Below are 26,147 nucleotides of genomic sequence, written 5' to 3' on the forward strand. Positions count from 1 at the left end.
ATCATTTTCCAAAAGCCTTATTTCTACCACCGTTTGCACTAGAGAAACTTCTTGTTGGTGCTTTATTGAAATGTAGAACAGACTCTGCAGAATATATAGAATATATAACACTATTTTTTCATCAGGCAAATCTCTGAGAATAAAATTACTTTAATTTATGGAGAAATTAATTGTTAGTGTTGATGCAGGGTTAATGTATTTGTTGGATGTACTACATATCCAGATAAAGATGTTACAATGACTAAAACCAACAGAGATTACTGAATGCTCTACACAGTCTACTGAATTCAGTCGGATTTGCAACCCTCTCATTATCACCTCTTTGCTGGTGGACCTTCGTGAAACATGTTGCCACTTACATTTTTGTCATGTTTTTGTTAGTCCTTTCTTGCCATACATTTCCAGGTGTTTGCACTGTATGTCTCCATCGAGTTAATGTGTTCTTTTCAATTATTTACATGTATCTTTACATCCAAAATTGATTTAGTTTAATCTATTCTTCTTTAATGTGTGCTTGCAAACGTTTCTTAAGAGACTGATGTCAAATATAGCTTGTTGTGCTTTTTGAGCTGTTTCATATTCATTCATATTCCGTATTCCACCTCCTGCTCCTGCTGGCATATTGTGGTACATATAGCAGTAGAAAGGCTTTGCAAACCATCTATGCAAAGATGCCACCCCCTACTCCCTATTTATCCAGGAAACAGCAGGCATGCTCCTTTTTTAGCAACACCCTGTTTTACATTCACAGTGATCCTCTATCATTTAGCCATGATCACATGGTCCAATTAGAGTTAGATCAGTGAGGAGAAGGAGATGCTGCCTCTCCAAATGGTTCTGTGAAATTGGCATCACCTCATATTTTCCCACATGCAACAGGAGCAGTCGACATGGAAATGTTGTCTGTTTTGTCACCATTCAACTTATTGTTATCTTCTGGCACGATTCACTCTTTCATGCTGGTGTTTTTCTCGAATCTGTCCGTCCGTCAGAGTGGAACCACTTTACACACACAGACACATGGCGTCCCTGCATCACAATAAGGGGCACTGAATCTCCACTGATAATGAAAATTGGTCTGTCTAATAATAATATGTATTCTAAAATATCCCATTCAACAGTTTTATCAGCCCTTCCATCATCAGTAGTTATTGAATGACTTGTTTGTACCAATAATGTTACAGTTCATGTTTGTATTGCCAATTGTGTAATTATTGTTTTCTGTGCTGACATTTGATCGACCCTTGTCACAAACTGACATTTTATTTCTATTAACCTGCAGTAACTCAATGTCATGTTTTGAAAAGTTATCCATCTCCATCTGCTCCTGTTTCAGCGATCCATCTGATACAGCTCATCTGATTGGCTGACATATGTATACTTATTTTTTTATTATCCTCTCTTTTGGGCAGCCCGTTATTCATTCTAACACTTAATTGGTGCTACAACTGTCAAATGTTTAAACAGATTCACAAACCCACGCATTTCCCAGGAGAATTGGAGTAAAGAGTTTAATAGTGAGCTTCCCAAAGTGAATATCCCATTCATTTTTTGAAATAAAGATAGATAGATAGATAGATAGTAAAAATAAACACAACACACAATAGTGGGATGTAACAGAAAGGTCTCTGATTCGCAGAGCTTGTTGTTACCATAGAAATGTGTACCACACCCATGAACAGCTAGTGAGCGCACCATGGTGTCAACATTGACTACTCTCATGGAAGCTTGTTTGGAATGTTCTTGTATTAAGAAAATGGGATGGTTAATTCCTTTAGTCTTGAACTAATTATGAATACAGCTTTGTATTTTTGCCTTTCTTTCAGTTTGTCTTTTTCTTTCCCTGAATCAAATAATTAGTTGATAGCGATTCCTCTCATATTTGATTGGCTTGGTTTCAAACTCTTCATGTACCGATTTCCCGAAACGTCTACTGAATAATGAATGGCGAATTCACACTTTGAACTGGAGCCAATCAAAAAAAGAGGCAGTCACTATTGAGCTGTATAGCTTTGGTACAGTCTGCCATTTTTTTATCCAAGCTGCACATTTTAAAACAATCTCATGCTTCCCTCTTGATTGGTCGTAATGACCCATAGGCTACACTCATATGATTGGTCAAGCTGCTAACCCACCATGACCCCTCCACCTTTCCTGTGTTGTTGCATTTGGTGTATTGGATGTTTTACTGAACTATGGGGTGGTTGTCTCCTCAGGGCTCTTCTTCCCCGAACAACAAGGCATCAGACCCCTCCAACCCCGTTCCCAAGGCTAAAGTGAGTCCCTACCATCGACACCTTCACACACCTCACACAGAGGTACCTCGTCCCATCTTCTCTTTGCATTCACCACATACACGCATGTGTGTGTACGACAGAGTGGAAACTGAATTTCCCCCTTGGGGGATTAATAAAGGTCCATCTTCTCTTCTCTTCTTCTACAGTTAGCCAAAGAGCTAACTAGCTAAATGTAGCTACACTCAGTTAACATGAACTATGTGTTGGCGTCTTTGATTCATTTTTTTTAAGTATGAAACTATTGCAAGGTGCCTCTTTACAACTCAGAATACTCTTATTATACTATTTCTAAAACGATTAATGTGAAAACAATGCTGCTAAGAATTTTAAGCAGCTGTGTCATTGGGCGTCGCTAAGTGTTTCTGGGAGCTTCTAGCCTGCTGCTCACACTGCAACGATTAACAACGTGGTAACCAGAGACACATTCACAGGACTATCGCTTTAATTAGGACACCAATGGACAAATATATTGCCATCCGAAAAATATTTTGCTACTATCATCTCAACATTTGGTGTGTTTTCTTCTATCTTAGCCCTACAATTCCTCTTGTACTAGCAACGTGCCTCACACAAACCTCACACAAACTGTCTTCCAATACCATCAATATTCTACAATATATATCAGGAGTTTATAAAGGACACCCTGGTGTGTAATATTTGTACAAGACACTACTACGACACACCAACACAGTCTCACAGCATTTCGTGTTATAGTCACAAAATTAATCTATTGATTCGTGTTCACCAACACAATTTCGCCAATTTTTTCATGTCACACAGAGCGATTTTAAAAGCAATGTAAATAATAACAAATTAGAAGGAAAAACAGATTAAAAAAAATACAGATTTCAGTATTCTGACACAGAACGATTTTAGAAGCAATGTATTTCTATTGGTAACTACATGTTTCGTGCCTGCACCAAATAATAACAAATTAGAAGGAAAAAAATATGACAAAAAATACAGATTTCAGTATTCTGTGGCTCTGAGCCCCATTTATTTTCCTCGCGGATGGCAAAAAAAGTCAGACATTATACTGTACAACTTAAAATAAAAAGGATAGGGTTAGGCTTAGGGTAAGATATTGAGTAAGAATATGTTTTTATAAATCACACAGCTTCTGGTATTCCAAGACCCGACCAGACAAAAAGACGTGGTGCAGGCACGAAACATGCTACCAATAGAAATACATCGCTTTTAAAATCGTTCTGTGTGACACGAAAAAAATGCGAAATTCGTGTTGGTGAACACGAATCAATAGATTCAATTAATTTTGTGACTATAACACGAAATGCCGTAAGACAGGATTGGACACACACACATACTGTACGAACAAACGCTGACAAAAAGGCTTCCTGAAAATAATTGTAACTTCCATGTCTTTAGTCTTGTAGCACTTGAAATATGGTCGCCTTTTCCTGCTTACGCTTCACTTTTATTAAAACGAGGACACATTTTCAGCATCATGCAGTGTCCCTTCTTTTGAAATAGCAACATTTCTGCCCTTAATTGAGGAGACATGATTAAGCACAACCTATAGGTGCACGGAAATAGAAGGAGGAAAACCTCTGCTCTGTGTTCGTACGTGCATGTGTGTGCGTGCTAACTGCTCGCTCAGTGAGTCATCCTTTGCTGGTGCCACCTGCGTCATCATGCCGCTCTCATCCTGGCGAATAAGACTTAAGGCAGAGACAGAGAGAATGGAGCAAGGCGTCTGAAGTCTGCTGCAGCGCAATGAAACTGAAATGACAAAACAATGGGAAGGAGTTATTTTGTGTAGGAGAGTGTGTGTGTCTCGGTTCCCTTGGATACCTCACTCGAAAAAACAACTGCAGGAGCTTGCTGGATTGAAGCGATACATTGAATTTCTAAGAAAATGCGCAGGAATACAGCAATAAGGGGATTAGAGGAACATTTTAAAAGCATCCACATCACTGGTTTCAATCCTGTATGCTGACTTTCCTTTGTGCATTATTTTGAAAAGCAACTAGCATCATCTCCAAAGGGAGATTAATGAATATTCATAAATGGAGCTATTTATTTTTCAATGTTCCTGAAAATGGTTAAAATGTCTCTATTGGGGATGGAACCCTAAACATTCTTACTTTTCAAAATCTTGTGGATTATCTTTCAGTATTTAGTTTTAACCAATAGGTTTTATGTGTTGTGTTTCACTAACCATCTTCCACTTTCCTGTATAAGTCGCTTGCATTTGCTTCTCTGCTTAGAACAAGCATGCGTTAACACAATACCACTGACTGTCCTGTGTAATACTCTGTTGCATGTGCTCTGTCCACCCTTCCAGTGTTGTTCTGTGCTTGATCAGTTTTGGTTAATGCCGTTTATGGAAGCGCTCTATTGTTATTCAGTCAGTATCCTTATCGTTTGATACAAATCTAGCATAGATTTTTATAATAATTAAAACATTTCAGTTTAGAATATGTCCAGTTAGCTGCACCATTTTTGAACCTCAATGAATTAGTGACATAATGTCCCAAAAAACATTTTTAATACTGATAATCCCTGAACTCATATGCAGGAGGAATTTTTGGATTTGAATGACAGAACCTCTTCCATACGTACAGAGCAAGGCTACTCTGTTTCCTGTTAACTTAAGCTGCCAGCTGACCTGCTCTTCTCTGCTGCTCTTGTCTGTCTGCCTCTGTCATGCTCTTCTTACTTTATTTCTGTCTTTCTTTCTGTCTTTCTTTCTTTCTTTCCTTCTTTTCCCTTCTATCTCCTCACTTTCCTGCTTGTCTGTGTGTCTGCCTGCTTGTCTTTAGGTTCAGATAGTGCACAAAAAGCTGGACTTCAGCCATATCACGTCTCGCTGTGGCTCCAAGGACAATATCAAACATGTCCCTGGAGGTGGCAAAGTAAGTACTGCTGGAGCTGACGGGAGACTCTGCTTAGGGTGGATGCATATCACATTTTTTGCTATTTTAGCTTCCTGGTCAAATGTATGATCAATCCCATTTTTATCCTGACAACAAAAAGATCTGATCAGGATTTTTTTGTTATTTTATATGTAAATTAGAATCACCCTGGCTGAATGCATATTATATATTTTAAACCTAATTGCCTGTGTTTGCATCTTGATTTCACTCAAAGTGAATTGGCCATGAGTCCTTCTGCCCACCCTTCCAGATGTTGCTCCCATCTGCTCCAAACACCTGCTGCACTATCATAATCCATCTCTGGGCTGCCCTCACTATCACCACTTTGCTGTCTCTGATCAATAAACACAATGCTAAAGGTATACCGTAAAAGGATCATGTCCAAGAAGTGACAAATCAGATAAAGCTATTGGGTTTGTTCTCAATAGCAGCAACTGTTCTGCTTTAATACTCAAGAAACATCTCGTATAACAAATCCATAAAACATATCAAAGTCAACTTTAGTAGTAATAGTATATTAAAGAAACCTGCTACAATGGATGAAACTACACACAAGCCTTACATTATATTTGCTCAATACTGTGTGTGGGAAAAACATATTTTGTAAGGCATGTTTCATGTAAAATAGGCAAATACAAACTGATAGTTCAAAATACCACAATACAAAAGTCTTATAGAAATCGCGTTTCTTTTTTTTTGCAGAAGGTTGATATGCACCAATATTCAAATTGTTCTGTAATTATTGAAATCTTAGGTGTGTTTCCTCAGTCTAAAATTACTTCATGGATATTTAAATTATTATTTGTGTTTGTATTATTAAACCAGGTCATTAATATTTCAACCTGTCATGTAAGCCTCTCATAACGGGGCGATCTAATGTCAATCAGAACCCATCATGGTTGGTTTGCAAATAAAATGTTAACATCATTGAGGGTCACAGCCGGCTGACTGTTTTTCCTCCTCTCTGTCATCAAATATATAAAAATGATTGTTCCTATTGCACACTTTTAGGCAGATCACTGGCTCTTTCATCAGTGCCAGCTGCCGTCAGATTACTGCTTGTAATACTGAACACACACTCTCATGATGTGACGCAGTCTAATAACTGCCTGATCGTGTCCTCCTATAAAAGCCTGTGCTAATTTACATGCATAAATGGATCATCAGTTACCAGCCAAACAAAACAGAAGGCACCTCATAACAGTGAACAAGGTCAAAGAAGGGGATAAAGCATGGGTAGGTAGTGCTTTATTGTATCCAGTCTCCTTTAATACAACATGTGTTGTGCAGAGCCTGATCCTCTCTATAAACGCAACAGGTGCATGATAATGGATGACAGTGATTTTGGATATTGAATAGAGTGGATTTCTGATTACGGCTGCATTGTGCTGGATGTGGCGTCCCTGTGAGTTATTGTAAAGAGGCTGCATTGTGATCTCGCCTCATCAACAGGTGCAGATCCTGTACAAGAAGGTTGATTTGAGCAAGGTGACTTCCAAATGTGGCTCAAAGGACAACATCAAATATAAGCCAGGTCAGACTTAGTTTTACACTTTTGTATTTATTTGTATTAATTATTGATCTATATTCTATGTTTTGCTGGTCTCATACCTACCTTTTGTTTTACCTCAGGTGGAGGGGATGTGAAGATTGAGTCCCATAAGCAAAACATTAAAGCTAAGTCTAAGATTGGATCCATGGACAACATGGGGCCAGGCAATGATCAGACCAACGGGCACAAGGTCAAACTTTAAAACCGACTCTTATTTACTCTGTTAAAAGATGTTTAACTTCTCTTGTTCTGCTGACTCATTGTGCTTTTACTGGCTGACACCACACGATGGTGTGGTACCATGAAATAGAACACTATGAAAAAAAAAACAGGTGTTCATTGTGTGAATTTGTGTGTGTGTCCCTGCCCTTGTGTGTCTATTTTTGGCTACAGGAGGAGAAGAAGACACCCCCCCCCCCAAATGGCGCTGCGACAACAGGACCAGCAGTTGTTGCTAAGGAGAATGGGGTGAAGGAGCCCACACCGACTCCTTTTGGTGGAGACGGCCTGAGGGAGCAGAGCATAGACAAACGCATCACTGAGACAAGTGGGTGTAAACACACACAAAATAAAAGCATGAAGTGCTCGTCAATGATTGAAGCCTTAGGACTCATTCCAAACTGCGCCTCACTTACTCGCTGTTCTATACTTCAATGGTCTAGACCAGCGGTTTTCAAAGTGTGAGGCGCGCCTCCCTGGGGGTTCGCCAGAGAGCTTCAGGGGAGACGCAGCGTGAAAATAACGAGAAAAAGACGAGTAAAGTGTCACTTGCACACTTTTGGCTGTCTGTGGAGACCGAGTTCCCCCACCTTGCCAGCAAGGCTGTAAAAGTGCTCATTCCCTTTTCCTCCACCCAGGGGCGGACTGGTCCTCTGTGTGTTCTGGAGAATCACAGAACAGCCGGTCGTCTGAGCGTCGTTGAAGGCCGGCTCGGTTCGCTGATGGCCGGCACCGCCCTTTATTTTTTAAACGGCATCATTTAAGTTGCGTTGACAGTTCACTAGCGTGCTCTACCAATTTGTGTGGGCTGGGTGAGATTCCAGGGTTGATTTTTAGTCCCAGTCCGCCCCTGCCTCGACCTACTTGTGTGTGTGAGTGCGGGTTTTCCGCATTGACTTTGATCAAAAGCAAGTACCGGTCAAGGCTGCAGCCAGAGGATGATCTGCGTTTATTCCTGTCTACATTGCATCCCTGCATTATCCGCATGTGTGCATTAAAGACGCAGACTCATTGTTCCCACTAAAGTAGGGGTGAGTGTAATAAGGAGGCAGAGTTGAGGTTCAGTGTGTTGCCGGGAGCATATAAGGATTTATCTACAATGTTGAAAATGTTACAAAAAAAACCATTTAAATTTAAAACATAAAGATAAAAACGTTTGAAAAAGTTATTGTTTAATGTTTGAAGGAGGTGACGCTTCTCAGCCAATCAAATCGGTGCAGTCAGTGAGTCAGCACGATAGATTCAAACACACACAAAGAGACGAGACAAGAAGAGAGAAACATCAGTGAGTAATTTCAAATGGCGTGTTCAAAAAAGAGAAAGGTAGACAGCGAAAACAGAGCATTTTCTCTTACTGGACCTCTTTGAAATGCATTTGAATACCCCTGCATTTATAGCAACAACAACAATAAAAAGAATAACAATAATAGCAATAATAATTGGGAGGGGGGGCGCGGCTGTTCTTATGTTCTCTGAGGGGAGGCTCACCTTCCCACACTTTGAAAACCCCTGGTATAGACGTACTGTTAGCCATTCAAAATTCTCAGTATTTCTAAACAATAGGTCTTTGATTTTTGAAAGAAATAAACAAGAGCAGGCTTCTTATTTGTTGCAGACAATGGTAGATTCTTTTTGGCTGAAATAACAAGTGCCTGTGGCCGATCCAGTGTTTGTCGCTAGTGTAAGCTTATGCTGTTTCCGAAATAGGTTTTTTTAGATGACTGGCCAAAAGTCCGCCTCCTCAACCGCTAATGCTCCATTTGGAATAGAGATGGAGATAAAGAAGCAGCATTTAGTATTAAAGCACAGCATTATAAATAACAAAACACTAAAATTCTAACATAATCTTTTGATAGTTTGATATCGAGGTTAGATGTATACTTTAATAATTTAAACAATTAAAAGAAGAGAAAGAGACATTGATTTTTTTTATTTAATGTAAAACACTGAAATGTGGGCTTTGCTTGACTGTAAACTAACTATAGAGTATGAGAAAAAAATGCAAAACTTGTGATTATCTGTAATGATATGGTTTGCTAATTTGGCTATAACACATACTTTATGTATCTGGACATGCATTGCAGAAAACACACAGTTTAATTAGTTTGAATATGCTTTAGTTTTTTTGTTTTGGTCGATTGATAACCTAATATCAGGTTTGTTCTTGTTGAAATCCATAATGTATTTTTTTACTTTTCTCTAATTACTAGATGTCTAGTTACAGTTGCTTTGTTATGTTTAGAAAACCCCTTATCAGGGTGTAGCGGCGATAACTCCCTATGAGTTAGCTGCTGAGAGGCTAAAAAGTGCTCTTTGCTGTGACGCGTTCCATGTACAGTAAGAGTACGTAGTCATTTGTAGTCCATGGTGTTTAATAAAACGAAAACAAACAATATACAACTCCAGACCTGACGGTCAACAGAAAGTATCAGAGCAAATTCACCCTCTTCCTACATCATATCCTCCCAAACCGGCATCCAACAGGTGACCTAAATAACAATAAACCACACCCACGTGACCATTGCCGGAAGTCATAAACTATAACAATTAAACGCGATGCATACAGAAATGAAGATAATAATACAAATAATAATTCATGGCAAAACAAGCATTTTGGCTCCTACACGGGTTTAGCAAACGGTCAATTACACAACAATTGACAGTAAAAAGCTATGCGTGCATGTATGTTGGAGTATATCTGTGCTACGTGTGTGATGGAGTGGTGTGGTAGAAACAGCAGACACTTTTCTGCTGAATGAAATTATGAAGAGACCTACAGACTAAGAATTAGCCAGTCTGAGTGGATAAATTCATCCCTGGCCCAGCAGCTAGCCTCCAGACTCCCTGAGTTCAGAGGCACAACAGACTTCTGCCACCTGATGTGGTTGCCAAACTCTGTCTACTTGATGGATGGCTGTAGTGCTAATACAATATAAAAAGGGAATGGTTTATAATTTGGCACATAATTCATATAAACCTTCCCCACAGTGACAGCCTGTAAGCTGGAAAAGAAACAGACCATCTGTCTGGAAGTGTTTCCTCTGTCTCAGAATCACTTTTGTCACCCTCTTTTTCTCTCTTTGGTTACTGCCTAGTTTCTTATTCTAGTTTCTTCTAATCAACAGATTGAGTCCCAGTGAGCTTTAGATTTTGGTGGGACACGCATGGCGCTCGCCAACCTGCCAATCAACCGACCGACCAACCTACCACGGCGCAGTCACTTCCCTTTGGCCCTGCCCTTCATCTCGCCTACCGCTGCACCAAACTGACGGATCGCCTCAGTGTTTCTCCGGGGTCCGCCTGCCAGCTTCTTGCTACCAACCCTGACCTTTGACCTCTCAACGATTGACCTTTGACCCTGCCTACCACAGAGAAGAGCACTTGCTTTTTGTCTGTTTCTGTGTGTTGGGTTCCACCAGCTTCTTGCCTGATAAGATCCTCTTGTAGGCACTGATTTAGAGGACTTCAACCGCAAACCCTAAATTGAATTACACCAACACAGCAAACCCACTATTGTAGTCAATGCTGTATGAAAGCGTACCGAGCATAGGCAGTTTTAGAATATGTCCACCTATTAGTTTGATACAGTTTAAACACAAATACTTATAGCGCAAACACCCTGCCTCAGAACTTAGTTTCTAAGTCCCTTCTATAAGCCTTCACAAAACAAATCCTCATTAATCTTTAGAACATGTAAGCAAATCTATGCTAACGCTACTCTTTGCCCCACTTTCATTCCCAGTCCATGTACACTTGGCTCCAAAGCATACTTACCAGCTGAGGGCTTGCTACCAGTCAGCAGCAGGGAAAAAACTGGGAAGTCTGCTTCAAATCCAAACATCCCAACCTTCCAGACGGACAGAAATTATTTCCAAATCTACAGTATTAACAAGACTGCACTCTGTCCCATTATAGCTAACTCCTCAAACATTATCTCCCATTACATTTATTGGTATCATTGCACATGTTTATTTTTACCTAATTTATTACAATTCTATTTCTCCGGACTATTAATATCATGATGCTAACCATTAGCAGTGGCTCAGTGGACAGGGGCTTAATTAGACTACAGATTATACAATTTGAGATGTTTCGTAATTGAACTAAAGACAGAGTTCAACATCAGTTCAGAAGCAAAGTGCAGAGCCATTCAGGGTGATCCTGTGTCATCATTCAAGAAAGGATGTATTCATTGACAGTAAACAACAGAAATGAGGAGGCTATAAAAAAGCAGACAAGACTTACTTCAGTTAGAAACATAATTTACTGATATGATAATCATCGAGAGAGATAGGCGTCAAGTGATGGGGGAGCTCTGTGTCTTCTCTGGGTAGCCATGGCTAAAAAAAGGATTTGGCACTGAACACAGGTATTTGATCTCTATGCCAAGTAAGTTGCGATCACAGTATTTAACCTCAAAGTGATTATAAATTCAAACTGAATGAGCGACCTTGAGCAGGATTATTTAACCCTTCAAGAAAAGGGTTAAACCTTGGAGTTACTCTGCAATATTTAGTCAACAAACATAAAGGGTCAATGCACAGTATACAGCATGTAGCACAGGCACAGGCTGCTGGGTAAAGACACGGTCACGCGGAAATATCACACTAAAATCTGTGTTATGCAATGCAATCCGCATCACCAGAGATTTGCCTACACGGTACAAGAGAAAATGTGAAAAATGTTCACGTCAAGTCAAGTTTGTGAACTAAGGGACACATTCAGTTGCTGGAGGGTAGAGCTGCTAAAACCACATGATTTGGGAAAACATGCGGTTTCCACCATCCCACTTTCTGGTGTGACTGGGTCTTAATTCTATCTAACATAATATTTATTTATTCTAATCCCTGTTAGCTTCCACAAAGTGGTCGCTACTCTATGTAAAACAATATGTATTAACACAACAGGGTACTTACTGACCTCTGGAGGATATTACCCACCTCTGGGGATATATTGACAGCACCACTTAATGTTACTAAACTGTTCACATCCTGGGCATGAAGCTGAACACTTTGACTTAGATCCGTCCTGGTCCCGTGCTTGTAGGACAAGTCTACAAACTACGGGTGATGTTTAAGGACTGCAGCCCGGTTTGGTTTTGTTTGATGATTTCAAAAAATGACACAAAAAAAACCTGAAGCAACCTTAACCTTATCTTAAAATGTAGCTCACATCCGACCCTTCGCATGGCATCAAGTCTGGGGGCGATAAAGTCTTAATCTTCTCCGTAAGTGTGTTCCTGTCAAAGCACATGCAATCCTGTTCTCCTGCACTATAACTCTTAGGTTTCCACTGTAATCGCAAAGCTCCCATGTATCCTCAGTCCCCGTCATACAGCTATAGACCGCAGCAGTCACGCTGATCTGTGTTTAGCTTAACAACTTCACATGTGGCTATTAGAGACAGACAGACCAACACTTTCATTCTCTCGCGCATGTGGTACTTCCTGGTCACGTTGTTCAACCCGGTTTCCGTTTTCCAGCTGGCCGATGCGTCTTAGAATCCTCTCTGTGAGACCTGCTTACTTTCCTCCCACAAAAACAAACCTACGCATAAGCACAGATATCTATAAACAGGAAGCACACACACACCCAAATAAATCATCACACATACACAAACAACATAAAACACACAGATGAACACCCTGAAATAAAAACGGTATTCTGTTCATAGAAGCATTTTTCTGTTTATGATACCAACTCTGTTATGTTATAGTATGTTGGTTGTCTATGCTGATATTGTTAAAACAATGATGAGCCGTTTCGGTTTGTTGTTCCTATCGTAGTCATTGTCCCCTTTTCGTGTATTTCCTGTCTTTCACTCCAACTCTCGGACAGCAGTACAGTGATATTAGTTGGGAACGTCCCCTGTTACGTGCACATGGACAGAGATCGACCACAGAAGTTGACGGGCAGTTAATTGGGTTAGCGTTGAGGAAGATGTGTTAACTAAAGGGAATAATGTTACATCCATGGCAAGTCTAAAGTTGTGAGTGTTTTTTGCAACTCTTGATTGCTTATTTAGTAGATTGAACCTTACCACTTTAGCATGTGTTTTACTCAACATCTGTAGTGTAAATAGATTGAAGTAAATAGCTTATTAAATGCATTTGTTTCTGTTTTGTTAAGCTTTGAGTTGTTCTTTGTTATGTATAGGATACCACTGAATATACAAATCTTTAAAGGTTAAAAAATGTGATACTATTATTAGAAATGTTCTTACTTTGCTCTTAAATGCCATGAATGCATCAGTATTTCAGCAGTAAGTCAGAACCAAGAACATCCTGCAAATACTATAGCTGGGGCCATCCAGTGGGGACAAATTGAAATCGATCCACATATTTACATGTAGCAGTGTTTTCATAAAACAATGTGGTAATGCACTAAAGATAATCTTTATTATGTTGGGAAATCACCGCAATTCAGTGCAATGCATTTTTGATTCTATGAAAACAGCACTGATGTGACTTTGATTTACAGACCAAAAGCGTTGTTGTGTGTCACAGAAAAAAGTATTGTAGAAGCAGCTAAATGTTGAAAGCCCTATCTACTCCCTGTAATACTATGCAGTGTGCATTAAAGCCTGCGATGGTCTCCGCTAAAACTAGGAAGGATTAGTGACGTGTTTGTGGGGTGTTGCCGTAGTTGTCAGATGTGTGAAGTGTTGCTACTGCATCCATCCTGTAGAGAGCGCTGCTTGGCCTCTAGAACACTGATAGTCTGGCGCTGAGACTTAACAAAGGCTGACTGAGAAACCTTACATCACCGCTAGTGAAGCTCCAGTCAAGCTACATACTGTTCCCATTAAATATTTTGATGGTCACACTATATGTTATTGTATCTGGAACAATGAAAACCATCGGAATTATATTACTTATGTACAGCTCCTCTTAAAACTCAAAAGACTCTTGTACACTTTGAACACAGTCTTGTTCATTTCGTGATGCACTGAAGTGAAGTTGCTTTACTGTATATTGGTAAAACATTGTCAGCTGTGTACTGTACATGTGTGCTTTTCGCAGCAAAACAGTCTCGCTAGTTAGATGAAGTTACGATAATCAGAGAACAAGTGATCAAATAGTCGTCAATAAAACAAAAAAGCACCGTTGATGCATATTTAACATTGTACTGCTCCCTACAAAAATCATTCCCATGAGTTGCCTAAAAGTAAAACATGACATATGTGTGGATCATATGTGAACACGATAATGTGAATCTTTCTTCAGGAATAGGAGAACAAAGGAATGAGAGCACTTTGATAGTTGTAGATATTGGTTTGTGCATATAACAGAGGAACAAGTTTTAGTCTTAATGTGTGTTGGATGCTCAGTGTAAGAGCATGTTATTGGGTTGATCTGATGTGGTGTATCTTGAATGACACATCGGGACCCCTTTCTCTTGGTCAGCTTCGTGGATTTTAGTGGAACTTTGGTCATCTGTGTTGTTCTATTGGCTATGATAGTTTTACACTCTACTCTCCAGTCTGCCCTTATGTTGTTTCTGTCAACATTCACTGGTTATTACTTTCTGACCAAGCTACAAAAGCACATCTCCCAAGTGGGAAGGTTTCAGTTTATAGACCATACGGAGCTTCGAGCAGCCTAATTTGATATATTTTGAGAGGACTGGCATCAGAGCTACCTATGGCAAAACATTTTATGATAAGGGAATTTAGAGTAATTGTACTGAAGTTGTATCCTAAACAATGAAAATGAGAACTTGCAGCAGTGAATTACTTTTAAAGTACTATCCCATGACCTGTGAAATACAAGGTTTGTTCAATGGCAAACATTCTGAAAAAAAATGCATTGCTTGTTTTGTTTGCAAACGAGTGACATTAGCAAGTAAGCTACTAAAGCTAGCAGATAATGATAAAGATTGTAATTCTGTTTTGTAATTTATGAATCTATGGGCGAAAAAGTCAAATACAAATCCAATTAAGTTAAGGGACACGTTTTGTAATTTTTTCTAACTTTGTGGGAGCAAAGAAATGTCATAATGTAGTTACATTAAAAAAAATTAGGTTCCAAAAAAATGTTTGACATTTCTATTGATGAAATCCTCAAAAAGGGGAATCCTGATGTTGTGTTATACTTTTTCCATGGAAGGGCATTTGTGCCTTTATAGATACACAAAAGAGAGCTGACAGAAAATGAAATTAGTGATGACATGTAACCAAGGTCCCTGGGCATCATCTTAAAGTGCTAACCAGGGCGACACATAGAGAACAGTAAATCTTCAGTTGTTGTGTAAGAAGTTTTATTGTGACTTTACATGAGAATCAGGTCGGCTTAAAGCAAGTCTGTCGTTTGGTATCAGTGTATTCGTTGTCTGATAAGTAGCGACGGATAGCTGTATGTGAATGACAAAGATGTGTTGAAGGTCACTTAGAAGCAGTGACGACATTGCATAGTTTTTTTGCCAGAAATTGAATGTTTTAAACTAAAAGGTACTGCTCGGTGCAAATCTGGCTCACAAAATTGAAAATAAGCATGGCTCCAGTCTACCTTCATTTGTTAAGCTTGTCAATTCAAATGAAGGTTTAATAGAATCATAGAAGATATATGATTAGTTTTTCGGAATCAGTAAAGTAACCAGTATGGTTATTTTTGGACTACAGTTAAACAAATTTAAGCTTGGACAAAATGTAATAACCAGATTCACTGATGTCCGTTCACAACTGTTTGACTCCCCAGTATAGCGCCTGAACACCACCCTTCCACTAGTATCTCACACTGTCCCTTGTATATAGTTACCACCATGTTTTTATCACTCCAGAAGTAACTCAAAGAAAAAATTAAAAAGAAAAAAAAAAGAAAAATAATCGTACTGCTTCTTAACAGGGTGTTGTGGATGTTGACAGATGAGCTCTCACGTTCATAAACCTGTTACTGTTAAGGTTAATAATGTTATTATTATAAGATCGAAAGCATAAGAAAGGAAAATTGTACTTTTTCTTTTTTCAGTGTCTGCCTTTTTTCCGCCAAGAAAAGGGCTGCTGAAGTTTCAAGAATGTTTTTAAAATGTATTAAAGATGCAAGATGATGAATACATGTTTAAGGTTTGTACCTTAGAACTCTGTTCTGTTTTGGAAGATAGATCACATTGGAAACACTATTTACCAGATTAAAATTAAAGAAGGGAGGCAGTGTGTGTCTTGTTTGGGTAGGATCTGAGGTATGACTTAATAGGTATACAGACAGAAAAACCTCAAATTACAGATAACAAAATCACAGAATTTGTGGAAATGTATTAAAATAGAAATTGACATTTTAATATTGGTTTGAAATGCACTACTGTAATACTTGACACACACTGGTCAGCCCTTTCGCTCGCCTACCACCACCCCCCTCCCGTTAGACTAACCAGACTTAGTCTTTTGGCATGTGGTAGAATGTAATGTTCTGTATTAGACAGCTCCTATATAGACACCTCAACATACCTACCAACACGGGACTGAGTTAAGGGATGTCTTGGACCAAATTGAGGACAATTTTTTGACAAATTTGCACAATGAGTAAGGGAGATGTCTAATTGCCTGAGATGTAACTGGGAAAAAGTTATCAAGAACAAAAGGGAGTGTTGGTAGATATGAACCTGGGGGCCATAGCTGTGTCTTCCACCTGCAGAGGCTTGTAGCGTCACAGCACTGAAAGTTATTTTTTCTACTTTGGTCCTTTACCACATATACAGCATGGTAATAGTTTGTTTTATCAATGAGAGCTCACCACTACAATTGTACTAGCAATACATATGTAATGATTTAATTTACTAGACATACTTTAAATATAAATTGTTTTGTGTCTTACATAGTTATAAGCTCAATTGTTGAACATACCATTACAAATTGAAAGGAAAACAATTGGCAAAATAATCTACTTTTCAGTGCTGAGGCGTGGATCCACTGTAGCGTGTGCTGTTTTATTCTGTAGGCCACACCACCATAGCAAAAGCATGCAGAAGACAACAAACATACTGCTGGTTGTTAGAGGCATCTGTCCGATTAGATAGAGCTCATCTCCCCTTTCAATTCTGAATATTTGGTATGAAAGAGATGTTCATTGTGATTCATTGTTAACCAGTGATGTGAATATTAATCATGAAATAAAAAGATGAGCAAAGATCACTAAAGTGTCAGAGTTTTTTTATTTCTTCTACAATTATTTACATAAGGTAGTGTTGTCATGCAGTGTCGTTAGACCACTGCACGACGTCTCAAACCTAACGTATAGAATGTGTAGCTTCTGTGTGTGTTTTTAAAATGAGTGTTGCAAATATCTAACTGACTGTTAAGTGGAAAATGCATAAACTAATCTATCATAATGTTTATTTGTGCTTGGTTGATCAGTGTGTTCAGCTTTTTGCAACTCTGAATACTTTATGTAAGTGGTGGTAGACATGGTTGACTAAATATGTCATTTTTTAAAAACGTTGTCAGAACCAAGGGGAAAAAACTGAAGCAAAGTTTAACTAACCTACAATAATGTAGAAATACTATTTTACAAGTTAAGGCATTGTAATACAATAATGAAAATAATAAAAATTCAATAACGTGCTTTAACCACTAGGTGTCCCTTTCTATCAGCTGTGCACCTTTATGGTGTAAATACAGCCTATCTACCAATTGGATGGAATATCAAAGTCAGCCGAATTAGTGTTGATACTGCAAGGAGACGTATTGTGTGAAAAGAAATGTAAGATGTTGTTTAATTGTTGATATATTTATGATCCACGTCACGTTTTCAGTTTTGGCGGCAGTCCTTCCTGTTTGGAAGTCTTCTCATCAGGGCTCTATAAATAGAGAACTACGGCAGATATGTAATATTTAATGCAGCCAAACCGTGTATTACAATGCCGTTATGTGATGATTTTCAAAGAGAAAAGCAGGCACACTCGGAATAAAGTATTATTTTAATTTTTTTTAAATGTTTTCTTATTTCACATCGCATAAACACCATATCCCAACGTGCATTGCGGCTAAACCATCCAAATCACCGAGCTGAGGATCTTGCCTACTGTACGTCTGTTTCCGGTATTGTTTATGGCGGATGTATTTTGTTATATTAACACCGATTTAATACATTAATGTAGCCTTTATTTCTGCTAAAAGAGGTGTCGACCAGCTGGGGCAACAAGAAAATCGGCGAAATCGAGTGTTATATTAATATTGACAATAACAACCGACCGCCGTGGTAGAGCATTTGCTTGGCATTTCCGGGTATTTCTCCACTGGTTGGGCCATGTGAACAATAACGTGTAACTGTCACGTTTGAAGGGACGAAATCATGACATCTTCACGTCTCCCAGCATGGTAAATCGTCACATGTTCACGTCTTGCCGTGATACCGGGTTGGATTAGTTACACAATATATCCGTAACTACCCTGCTGAAAAAACCAGCATGACCAGCTTAAGATGGTTGCTGGTTTTAGCTGGTGTTAGGCTGGTTTAGTTGGTTTACCAGGCTGGACAAGCTGGCTAGGCTGTTCTAGCTGGTTCAAGACCAGCCTGGTCAGCTAAACCAGCATAGCCCAGCATGGATGTCATGCTGGTATTTATGCTGGTTTCCCAGCAGAGAGGGTGGGACATGGGGGAACGGCGAGACGGCAGTGGTTGAAACAAATCAAATCAAGTTTTATTTATATAGCACATTTAAAAGCGATTTTTGATCGAGCCAAAGTGCTGTACATGTAATAAAAACACATTACTACGATCACAATAAAAGACAATAATTTACAACAGAAATATAAAAAACACAGGGAATAGTCAGGTGTCATGCTCCGCTCTGACTAGAAGGCCAGGGAGAAGAAGTGAGTCTTTAGTGAGGATTTAAAACCCCCTAGTGTCTGGGCCGACCTCAAATGGAGGGGCAGACTATTCCAGAGCCTGGGGCCAGCTGCTGCGAAGGCTCGGTGCCCTCGGGTTTTGAGCCAGCAACAGCTGGTCAGCAGACCTTAAAGCTCTGGCTGGAGTGTAGGGATGGAGGAGTTCGGCTATACAGGCAGGAGCCAGCCCATTTAGGGCTTTGAAAACAAATAAAAGGATTTTAAAATCCGGTGTAGACAGGCCAGAATTGGGGTGATGTGGTCACGCTTTTTGTGGCCAGTCAGAAGACGTGCAGCTGCGTTTTGGACTAGCTGCAGGCGTTTAATTGAGGCCTGTTCCATACATACAGAGTGTTGCAATAGTCCAATCTTGATGTAACAAAGGCATTAATAACCCTTTAGGTCTTTAAAAGATAAATACGACTTGGTCTTGGCCAATATTCTTATTTAAAAAAAAAAAAAGCAGGATTTGACTGCAGGGCTGACCTGCTTGTCGAATTTGAAAGTGCTAGTAAAGGTCACTCCAAGGTTCAGGACAGAGGGGAGGATGTTGTCATTGAGAGAGCCCAGAATATCAAACGGAGAGGCTGGAGGTTGGGGTCCAAAAAAGATGACCTCAGTCTTGCTCTCGTTGAGGTTAAGGAAGTTTTTGCTCAGCCAGGATTTTATCTCTATCAAGCAGTCCATCAACTGCTGTAGTGAGTGTTTGACATTTGCTTTGAGAGGCAGATAGATCTGTGCATCGTCAGCATAGCAGTGGAAGGGAATATTGTGTTTAGTGAGAATTGAACCTAGGGGCAGTATGTACAGTAAAAAGAGGATGGGGCCCAGGATAGAGCCTTGGGGAACCCCACAGGTAAGAGGGGCTTTAGCAGAGGAGAAGGCACCTAGCTGCACTGAGAAGCTTACGGTCTGTCAGGTAGGACCTGAACCATGCAAGGGCAGAGCCTGTGATGCCTGTGGACTGTTCAAGCCATGACAACAGGATGCTATGGTCCACAGTGTCAAAGGCAGCTGTCAGGTCTAACAGTACCAGGACAGCTGGGCTACCTGAGTCGGCGGCTAGGAGCAGATCATTAAAAACTCTTGAAAGGGCTGTTTCAGTACTGTGCATAGGTTTGAAGCCAGACTGAAACTTTTCATGGATGCCATGCATGGTTAAGAACGACTGCAGATGGACATAGACTGTTCGCTTCAGGGCTTTAGATAAAAAAAGGTAGCTGGGAGATGGGCCTACAATTTGCGAGAATGGAGGGGTCGAGATTTGTATTTTTAAGTAGTGGCTGGACCACGGCATGTTTGAAGGCAGCTGGGACACATCCTGAGCTAAGAGAGGTGTTTATTAGTAATAAAATACTTGCTCCAACTGATTTGAAAACATCTCTGAGAAGGCGAGAGGGAATGCTGTCTGAGGTGCAGTTTGTCGGCCGCAGGTGCTTGACTACATCCGAGAGAGAAGAGAGGGATACAGGCTCAAAGTGGTCGAGGACAGCAGGGCACAGAAAAGGAGCAGGATCTGGGGTAGCACTAGTGTGGGCTAGCCTAAGTGCAGATACTTGTTCAATAAAAAATGTAAGAAACTTCTCAAAGAGAGTAGGTGATGGCACAATAGAAGAAACATCACAGGGATTAATAATAGAGTTGAGGACATTAAAAAGAACCTGAGGTTTATGGCTGTTTTTGGAGATTAACAGAGAAAGGTGCTCTGTTTTTAGCTGCTTTGACTGCCGTCTGGTAGTCGGAAAGGCAAGCACGAAGGATTTCTAGGGAGACATGGAGTTTATCCTTTCTCCATTTTCTCTCTGCGCGCCTGCAACTGCGTCTGATAGCATGAGTGCAGTCATTGAGCCACGGCTCTGAGAGAACTTTGGTGCATCTAAGCGTAAAAAAGGAGCAACAGAATCCAATATTAGGGTACATTTCGAGTCAAACATGGAGATAAGCTCATCAGCACTAAAAGCACAGTTCACCTCTAATTTACAGATCAGGGAACTATTAATGGTTTTGACTGGCACTAACGGTCGGGGAGTGAGTTGAGTAAAGTTGGAACGATATTGGCAGATTCGGATTTCACGGATCAATAACTCATGAACAAAACGTTGTACACACACAAATTACGTCTCATAAGTACCGTGGTAAGGTTGACAACGAACTACAATCACATTTTGATCCAAAAAAGCCAATACATGCTGTCCTCCAAACTGGACACATTCAATTGGTCTCTATCTGCAGCCGGAGAAGAAACGAGTGCTCAGGGACCGTCTGCAAAGTGCAACTCCGAAAAAAGAGAATACAATAATATTCAATAACGTTACTAGTGTACAGTATATTTCTACCAAACTCACTACACACATCAATAGTCTCCTGGTGGTCATACTACAGCAGAGAGTTTGGAAGAATATGGTTTTGATTAATTTAGGTGAATATTTATAATGTAAAATCTTCAATAAATATGGCATCATCTTCAATAACGTTCCTAGTGTACAGTATATTTCTCCCAAACTCACTACACATATCAATAGTGTCCTGTTGGTCATACTACAGCAGAGAGTTTGGAAGAATGTGCTTTTGATTAATTTTGGTGAATAATTATCATGTAACATCTTCAATAAATATGGCATCATCTTCAATAACGTTACTATTATACAGTATATTTCTCCCAAACTCACTACACATATCAATAGTGTCCTGTTGGTCATACTACAGCAGAGAGTTTGGAAGAATGTGCTTTTGATTAATTTTGGTGAATAATTATCATGTAACATCTTCAATAAATATGGCATCATCTTCAATAACGTTACTATTATACAGTATATTTCTCCCAAACTCACTACACACATCAATAGTCTCCTGGTGGTCATACTACAGCAGAGAGTTTGGAAGAATGTGCTTTTGATTAATTTTGGTGAATAATTATCATGTAACATCTTCAATAAATATGGCATCATCTTCAATAACGTTACTATTATACAGTATATTTCTCCCAAACTCACTACACACATCAATAGTCTCCTGGTGGTCATACTACAGCAGAGAGTTTGGAAGAATATGGTTTTGATTAATTTTGGTGAATATTTATAATGTAAAATCTTCAATAAATATGGCATCATCTTCAATAACGTTCCTAGTGTACAGTATATTTCTCCCAAACTCACTACACATATCAATAGTGTCCTGTTGGTCATACTACAGCAGAGAGTTTGGAAGAATGTGCTTTTGATTAATTTTGGTGAATAATTATCATGTAACATCTTCAATAAATATGGCATCATCTTCAATAACGTTACTATTATACAGTATATTTCTCCCAAACTCACTACACATATCAATAGTGTCCTGTTGGTCATACTACAGCAGAGAGTTTGGAAGAATGTGCTTTTGATTAATTTTGGTGAATAATTATCATGTAACATCTTCAATAAATATGGCATCATCTTCAATAACGTTACTATTATACAGTATATTTCTCCCAAACTCACTACACACATCAATAGTCTCCTGGTGGTCATACTACAGCAGAGAGTTTGGAAGAATATGGTTTTGATTAATTTTGGTGAATATTTATAATGTAAAATCTTCAATAAATATGGCATCATCTTCAATAACGTTACTAGTGTACAGTATATTTCTCCCAAACTCACTACACATATCAGTAGTGTCCTGTTGGTCATACTACAGCAGAGAGTTTGGAAGAATGTGCTTTTGATTAATTTTGGTGAATAATTATAATGTAAAATATTCAATAAATATGGCATCATCTTCAATAACGTTACTATTATACAGTATATTTCTACCAAACTCACTACACACATCAATAGTGTCCTGTTGGTCATACTACAGCAGAGAGTTTGGAAGAATGTTCTTTTGATTAATTTTGGTGAATAATTATAATGTAAAATATTCAATAAATATGGCATCATCTTCAATAACGTTACTATTATACAGTATATTTCTACCAAACTCACTACACACATCAATAGTGTCCTGTTGGTCATACTACAGCAGAGAGTTTGGGAGAATGTGCTTTTGATTAATTTTGGTGAATAATTATAATGTAAAATATTCAATAAATATGGCATCATCTTCAATAACGTTAGTATTATACAGTATATTTCTACCAAACTCACTACACACATCAATAGTGTCCTGTTGGTCATACTACAGCAGAGAGTTTGGAAGAATGTGCTTTTGATTAATTTTGGTGAATAATTATAATGTAAAATATTCAATAAATATGGCATCATCTTCAATAACGTTACTATTATACAGTATATTTCTACCAAACTCACTACACACATCAATAGTGTCCTGTTGGTCATACTACAGCAGAGAGTTTGGAAGAATGTGCTTTTGATTAATTTTGGTGAATAATTATAATGTAAAATATTCAATAAATATGGCATCATCTTCAATAACGTTACTATTATACAGTATATTTCTCCCAAACTCACTACACACATCAATAGTCTCCTGGTGGTCATACTACAGCAGAGAGTTTGGAAGAATATGGTTTTGATTAATTTTGGTGAATATTTATAATGTAAAATCTTCAATAAATATGGCATCATCTTCAATAACGTTACTATTATACACTATATTTCTACCAAACTCACTACACACATCAATAGTCTTCTGGTGGTCATACTACAGCAGAGAGTTGATGAAATGCTGGACACCAGAGAGCATTCTGTGTCAGACCCCCCTCGAACCTTGTGTCTTCTTCAGATGAGTCCTGAAGCTCGCTGGCAGAAGAAGGCTACAAGATTATTTCTGAAGTCTCTTCTGCACTGACATGCTTCTTCATTTTAGTTCCTATTCTCTTTGCTCCAGGTCTTTCTCCTTCTCTGCTCACTAATGAAATAAGCCCTTGGTCAAACTGCATGTTTCTATTTGGCAGCCAGGTGCATAAACACACTAACAGTTGTAATCAAGCAGCTCTTCAAAGACACATCAAACACATCCCTCAAAAGATGGCCTTTTTTTACCCATGAAATGATCCGTGCATGCTTACAGATTCTCACAGACACACAGACACACAGGGAGAGGGAGGAGAGGTGTGTGCTGGTTGTGCACAGGCCTAAAAAATAGTTGTTCTATCACCTGAGAGAGCACCAGGTCACATGCTGCAGGACCTGCTGGTCTGCTGCTGGAAATGACACACACACACACACACACACACACACACACACACACACACACACACACACACACACACACACACACACACACACACACACACACACATACACACACACACATACATACACACACACACCACTCTCGGGGCCCCCTGTTAGTCACACGGTTCCATAATATAACTGGCAAAAATGTAAGAATTTCATGCATCGGACTACAGTGGGAAAATGGTTTAATCTGTTGGAATAGAGTAGAAATATCAAATATCACTACTTTTCTTCTAAATGAAATGCTGACATTACAAAATGCATGGTTTTATATTGCAATGGCAGTGAGATCAAAAAATGTGGTTTGAATGGAAGTCAATGAGGCATTTTTGAGAGAAATGAAATAATTCAAATAATGAAACAGGCGTTTAAAGGGTTAAAATCCTGAAAATTATTGAATGTTGATGTATGATAATTTAATTGCAGTTTTTATGGGCGTGTACATTTTTGCCAGGAAGGGGTCCAGAGGGTGCAAAATGCATCACGAGAGTATACAAAACATGTAAGAGTAAACGACATTGGATTTCAAAAATGTTACTCAAAAGAAGACTTCTTGCAAAAATCCATGCCAAAAGCTGTAACACAGCTGAAATGATCACCAAATCCAAAAAAAAAGTCAGGAAAAATGTAAAATAATGCCCAAGGAGGGCACAAGGGTTAAGAAAGTAAAACAAGGGACACAAACTGCCATGTGGAGAGATGGTTTGGAATAGTCAAACATTCTATTCTAAAAAAGCAGAGACGACTGAGGCCAGCGACATACATCAGAAAAATGTATGGCTCTCTACAGGGGAGGTACAGAGAACACATAATGGCACATCACTTATCTGAGCAGTTACTCCTCAAAACATTGCTACCAAGAGACATCAGTCAATCCAAGGAAGGTTGGGCAAAGAGAGATGGAGTAAAGCCTCGCACTGCCAGCTCCAAATATTACACCACTCCAGACATTCTTCCAGTTCCAAAAAGAGCAAAGTTAACTGTGAACACTGGCGAAGATATTCAGAGCAGCACAGATGTGAAGAACAGCAGCAATGACCCCACAAGTAAAGGATCCAAGCCTGCAACAGAGGTATTGTTTTTCTATATTAAAATGTATGCTTTAAACAGATACAAATTAATTTGACAAGTAAGCAATTCTTCGAGCTATAAAAACAATGTTAAGAAAGCATTAAAAACGTTTTAGCATGAGGCAATCTTTCATAGAAAACGTACAAAATCTAAAATAATGAAATGTAAGGAAAGTATAATGTGCATTAAAAGTATTTAAAATTGAATTAATGGCAAATGCTGTACGAAGTTATTATGATACCATTGTTCATTTCATTTTAGGTTGATGCCCTTTGGACATGCAAACCAACTGAAGTTGTTGTGGCTGTTGTAAGACATGCTGAAGAGAAGCATAATTTCACCCTGAGGCACAGAGAATTTCAGAGTTTGAGACCTGATGAACTCATCATAGGCGAGGCAAGTATTTATTAAAACTTATGCTGTACCGGACTGCTCATCTCACATAAGCCATATGTTAATGATTCAATTGTTGACAAAAAGTATGTAATTTGTGCTACACAAAATGATATCCAAGTAAATTGTTAGGCCAGTCCATCTTTAGATAGACCAGTTTTAGCAAAGGTTTTGCATAATTGATCCATTCTAAAATGATCTGACAATGATGTGATTAAAACCGACTTTGGCCTCTATATTAGCTGGCATTTTTGTATGATTATTTCCCCTACAATTTATCCAAAAGGTAATAGAATGTTACATTAGAGGCATCCTCAACCTGAAGGATAATGCTGGCCGTCTATACCACCTGGATCACTACACCATGGGTGTAATCCTACACGGCACACGAGAGCAGATGGCCAGGCAAGAGCTAAAAAAGGTGAGTAAAACTGATTGTTCAAAGTATTTTCATCCCTTTAGTATTGTAGGCTTGAGAAAGGAGACTGAACTGTGTCTACAGGCACCTTCCACCGTTATTATAATCATGTATGTCGTTTTTGGAGCCATTTGTGTTGTTTTTAACGAATACATTTAGAATATAAGCTTCCCTTTTTTTCTTGTTCCTGTTGAGAAAAATAATAAATTAATACTGTGTAAATGAAATTATTGTTTTGCACCTGTATATTATAGAAAATAACACTTGTGTTTACATATTCCCTAATTTTTTCCG

At 38.9% G+C, this 26,147-nt stretch overlaps 1 protein-coding gene across 2 annotated transcripts in view; it reads left to right on the plus strand.

Moving 5' to 3' along the window:
• The window catches only part of LOC307018923 (uncharacterized protein), a gene marked incomplete at its 5' end in the record, with an annotated part of 55,004 nt that extends 37,916 nt beyond the window's left edge, over nucleotides 1-17,088 (plus strand). For both annotated transcript variants that reach the window (XM_079649425.1, XM_079649426.1), the window contains 6 exons: nucleotides 2,217-2,276; nucleotides 5,081-5,173; nucleotides 6,647-6,728; nucleotides 6,827-6,936; nucleotides 7,140-7,293; nucleotides 10,091-17,088. In XM_079649425.1, coding sequence (XP_079505551.1) covers nucleotides 2,217-2,276; nucleotides 5,081-5,173; nucleotides 6,647-6,728; nucleotides 6,827-6,936; nucleotides 7,140-7,293; nucleotides 10,091-10,095 — 504 coding nt within the window. In that variant the 3' untranslated portion in view covers nucleotides 10,096-17,088. The remainder of the gene's footprint in view (nucleotides 1-2,216; nucleotides 2,277-5,080; nucleotides 5,174-6,646; nucleotides 6,729-6,826; nucleotides 6,937-7,139; nucleotides 7,294-10,090) is intronic.
• Nucleotides 17,089-26,147: the final 9,059 nt, after the last annotated feature.

This window comes from Notothenia rossii (genome assembly GCF_949606895.1).
Source record: "Notothenia rossii genome assembly, chromosome: 9".
NCBI classification, from domain to species: Eukaryota; Metazoa; Chordata; class Actinopteri; order Perciformes; family Nototheniidae; genus Notothenia; species Notothenia rossii.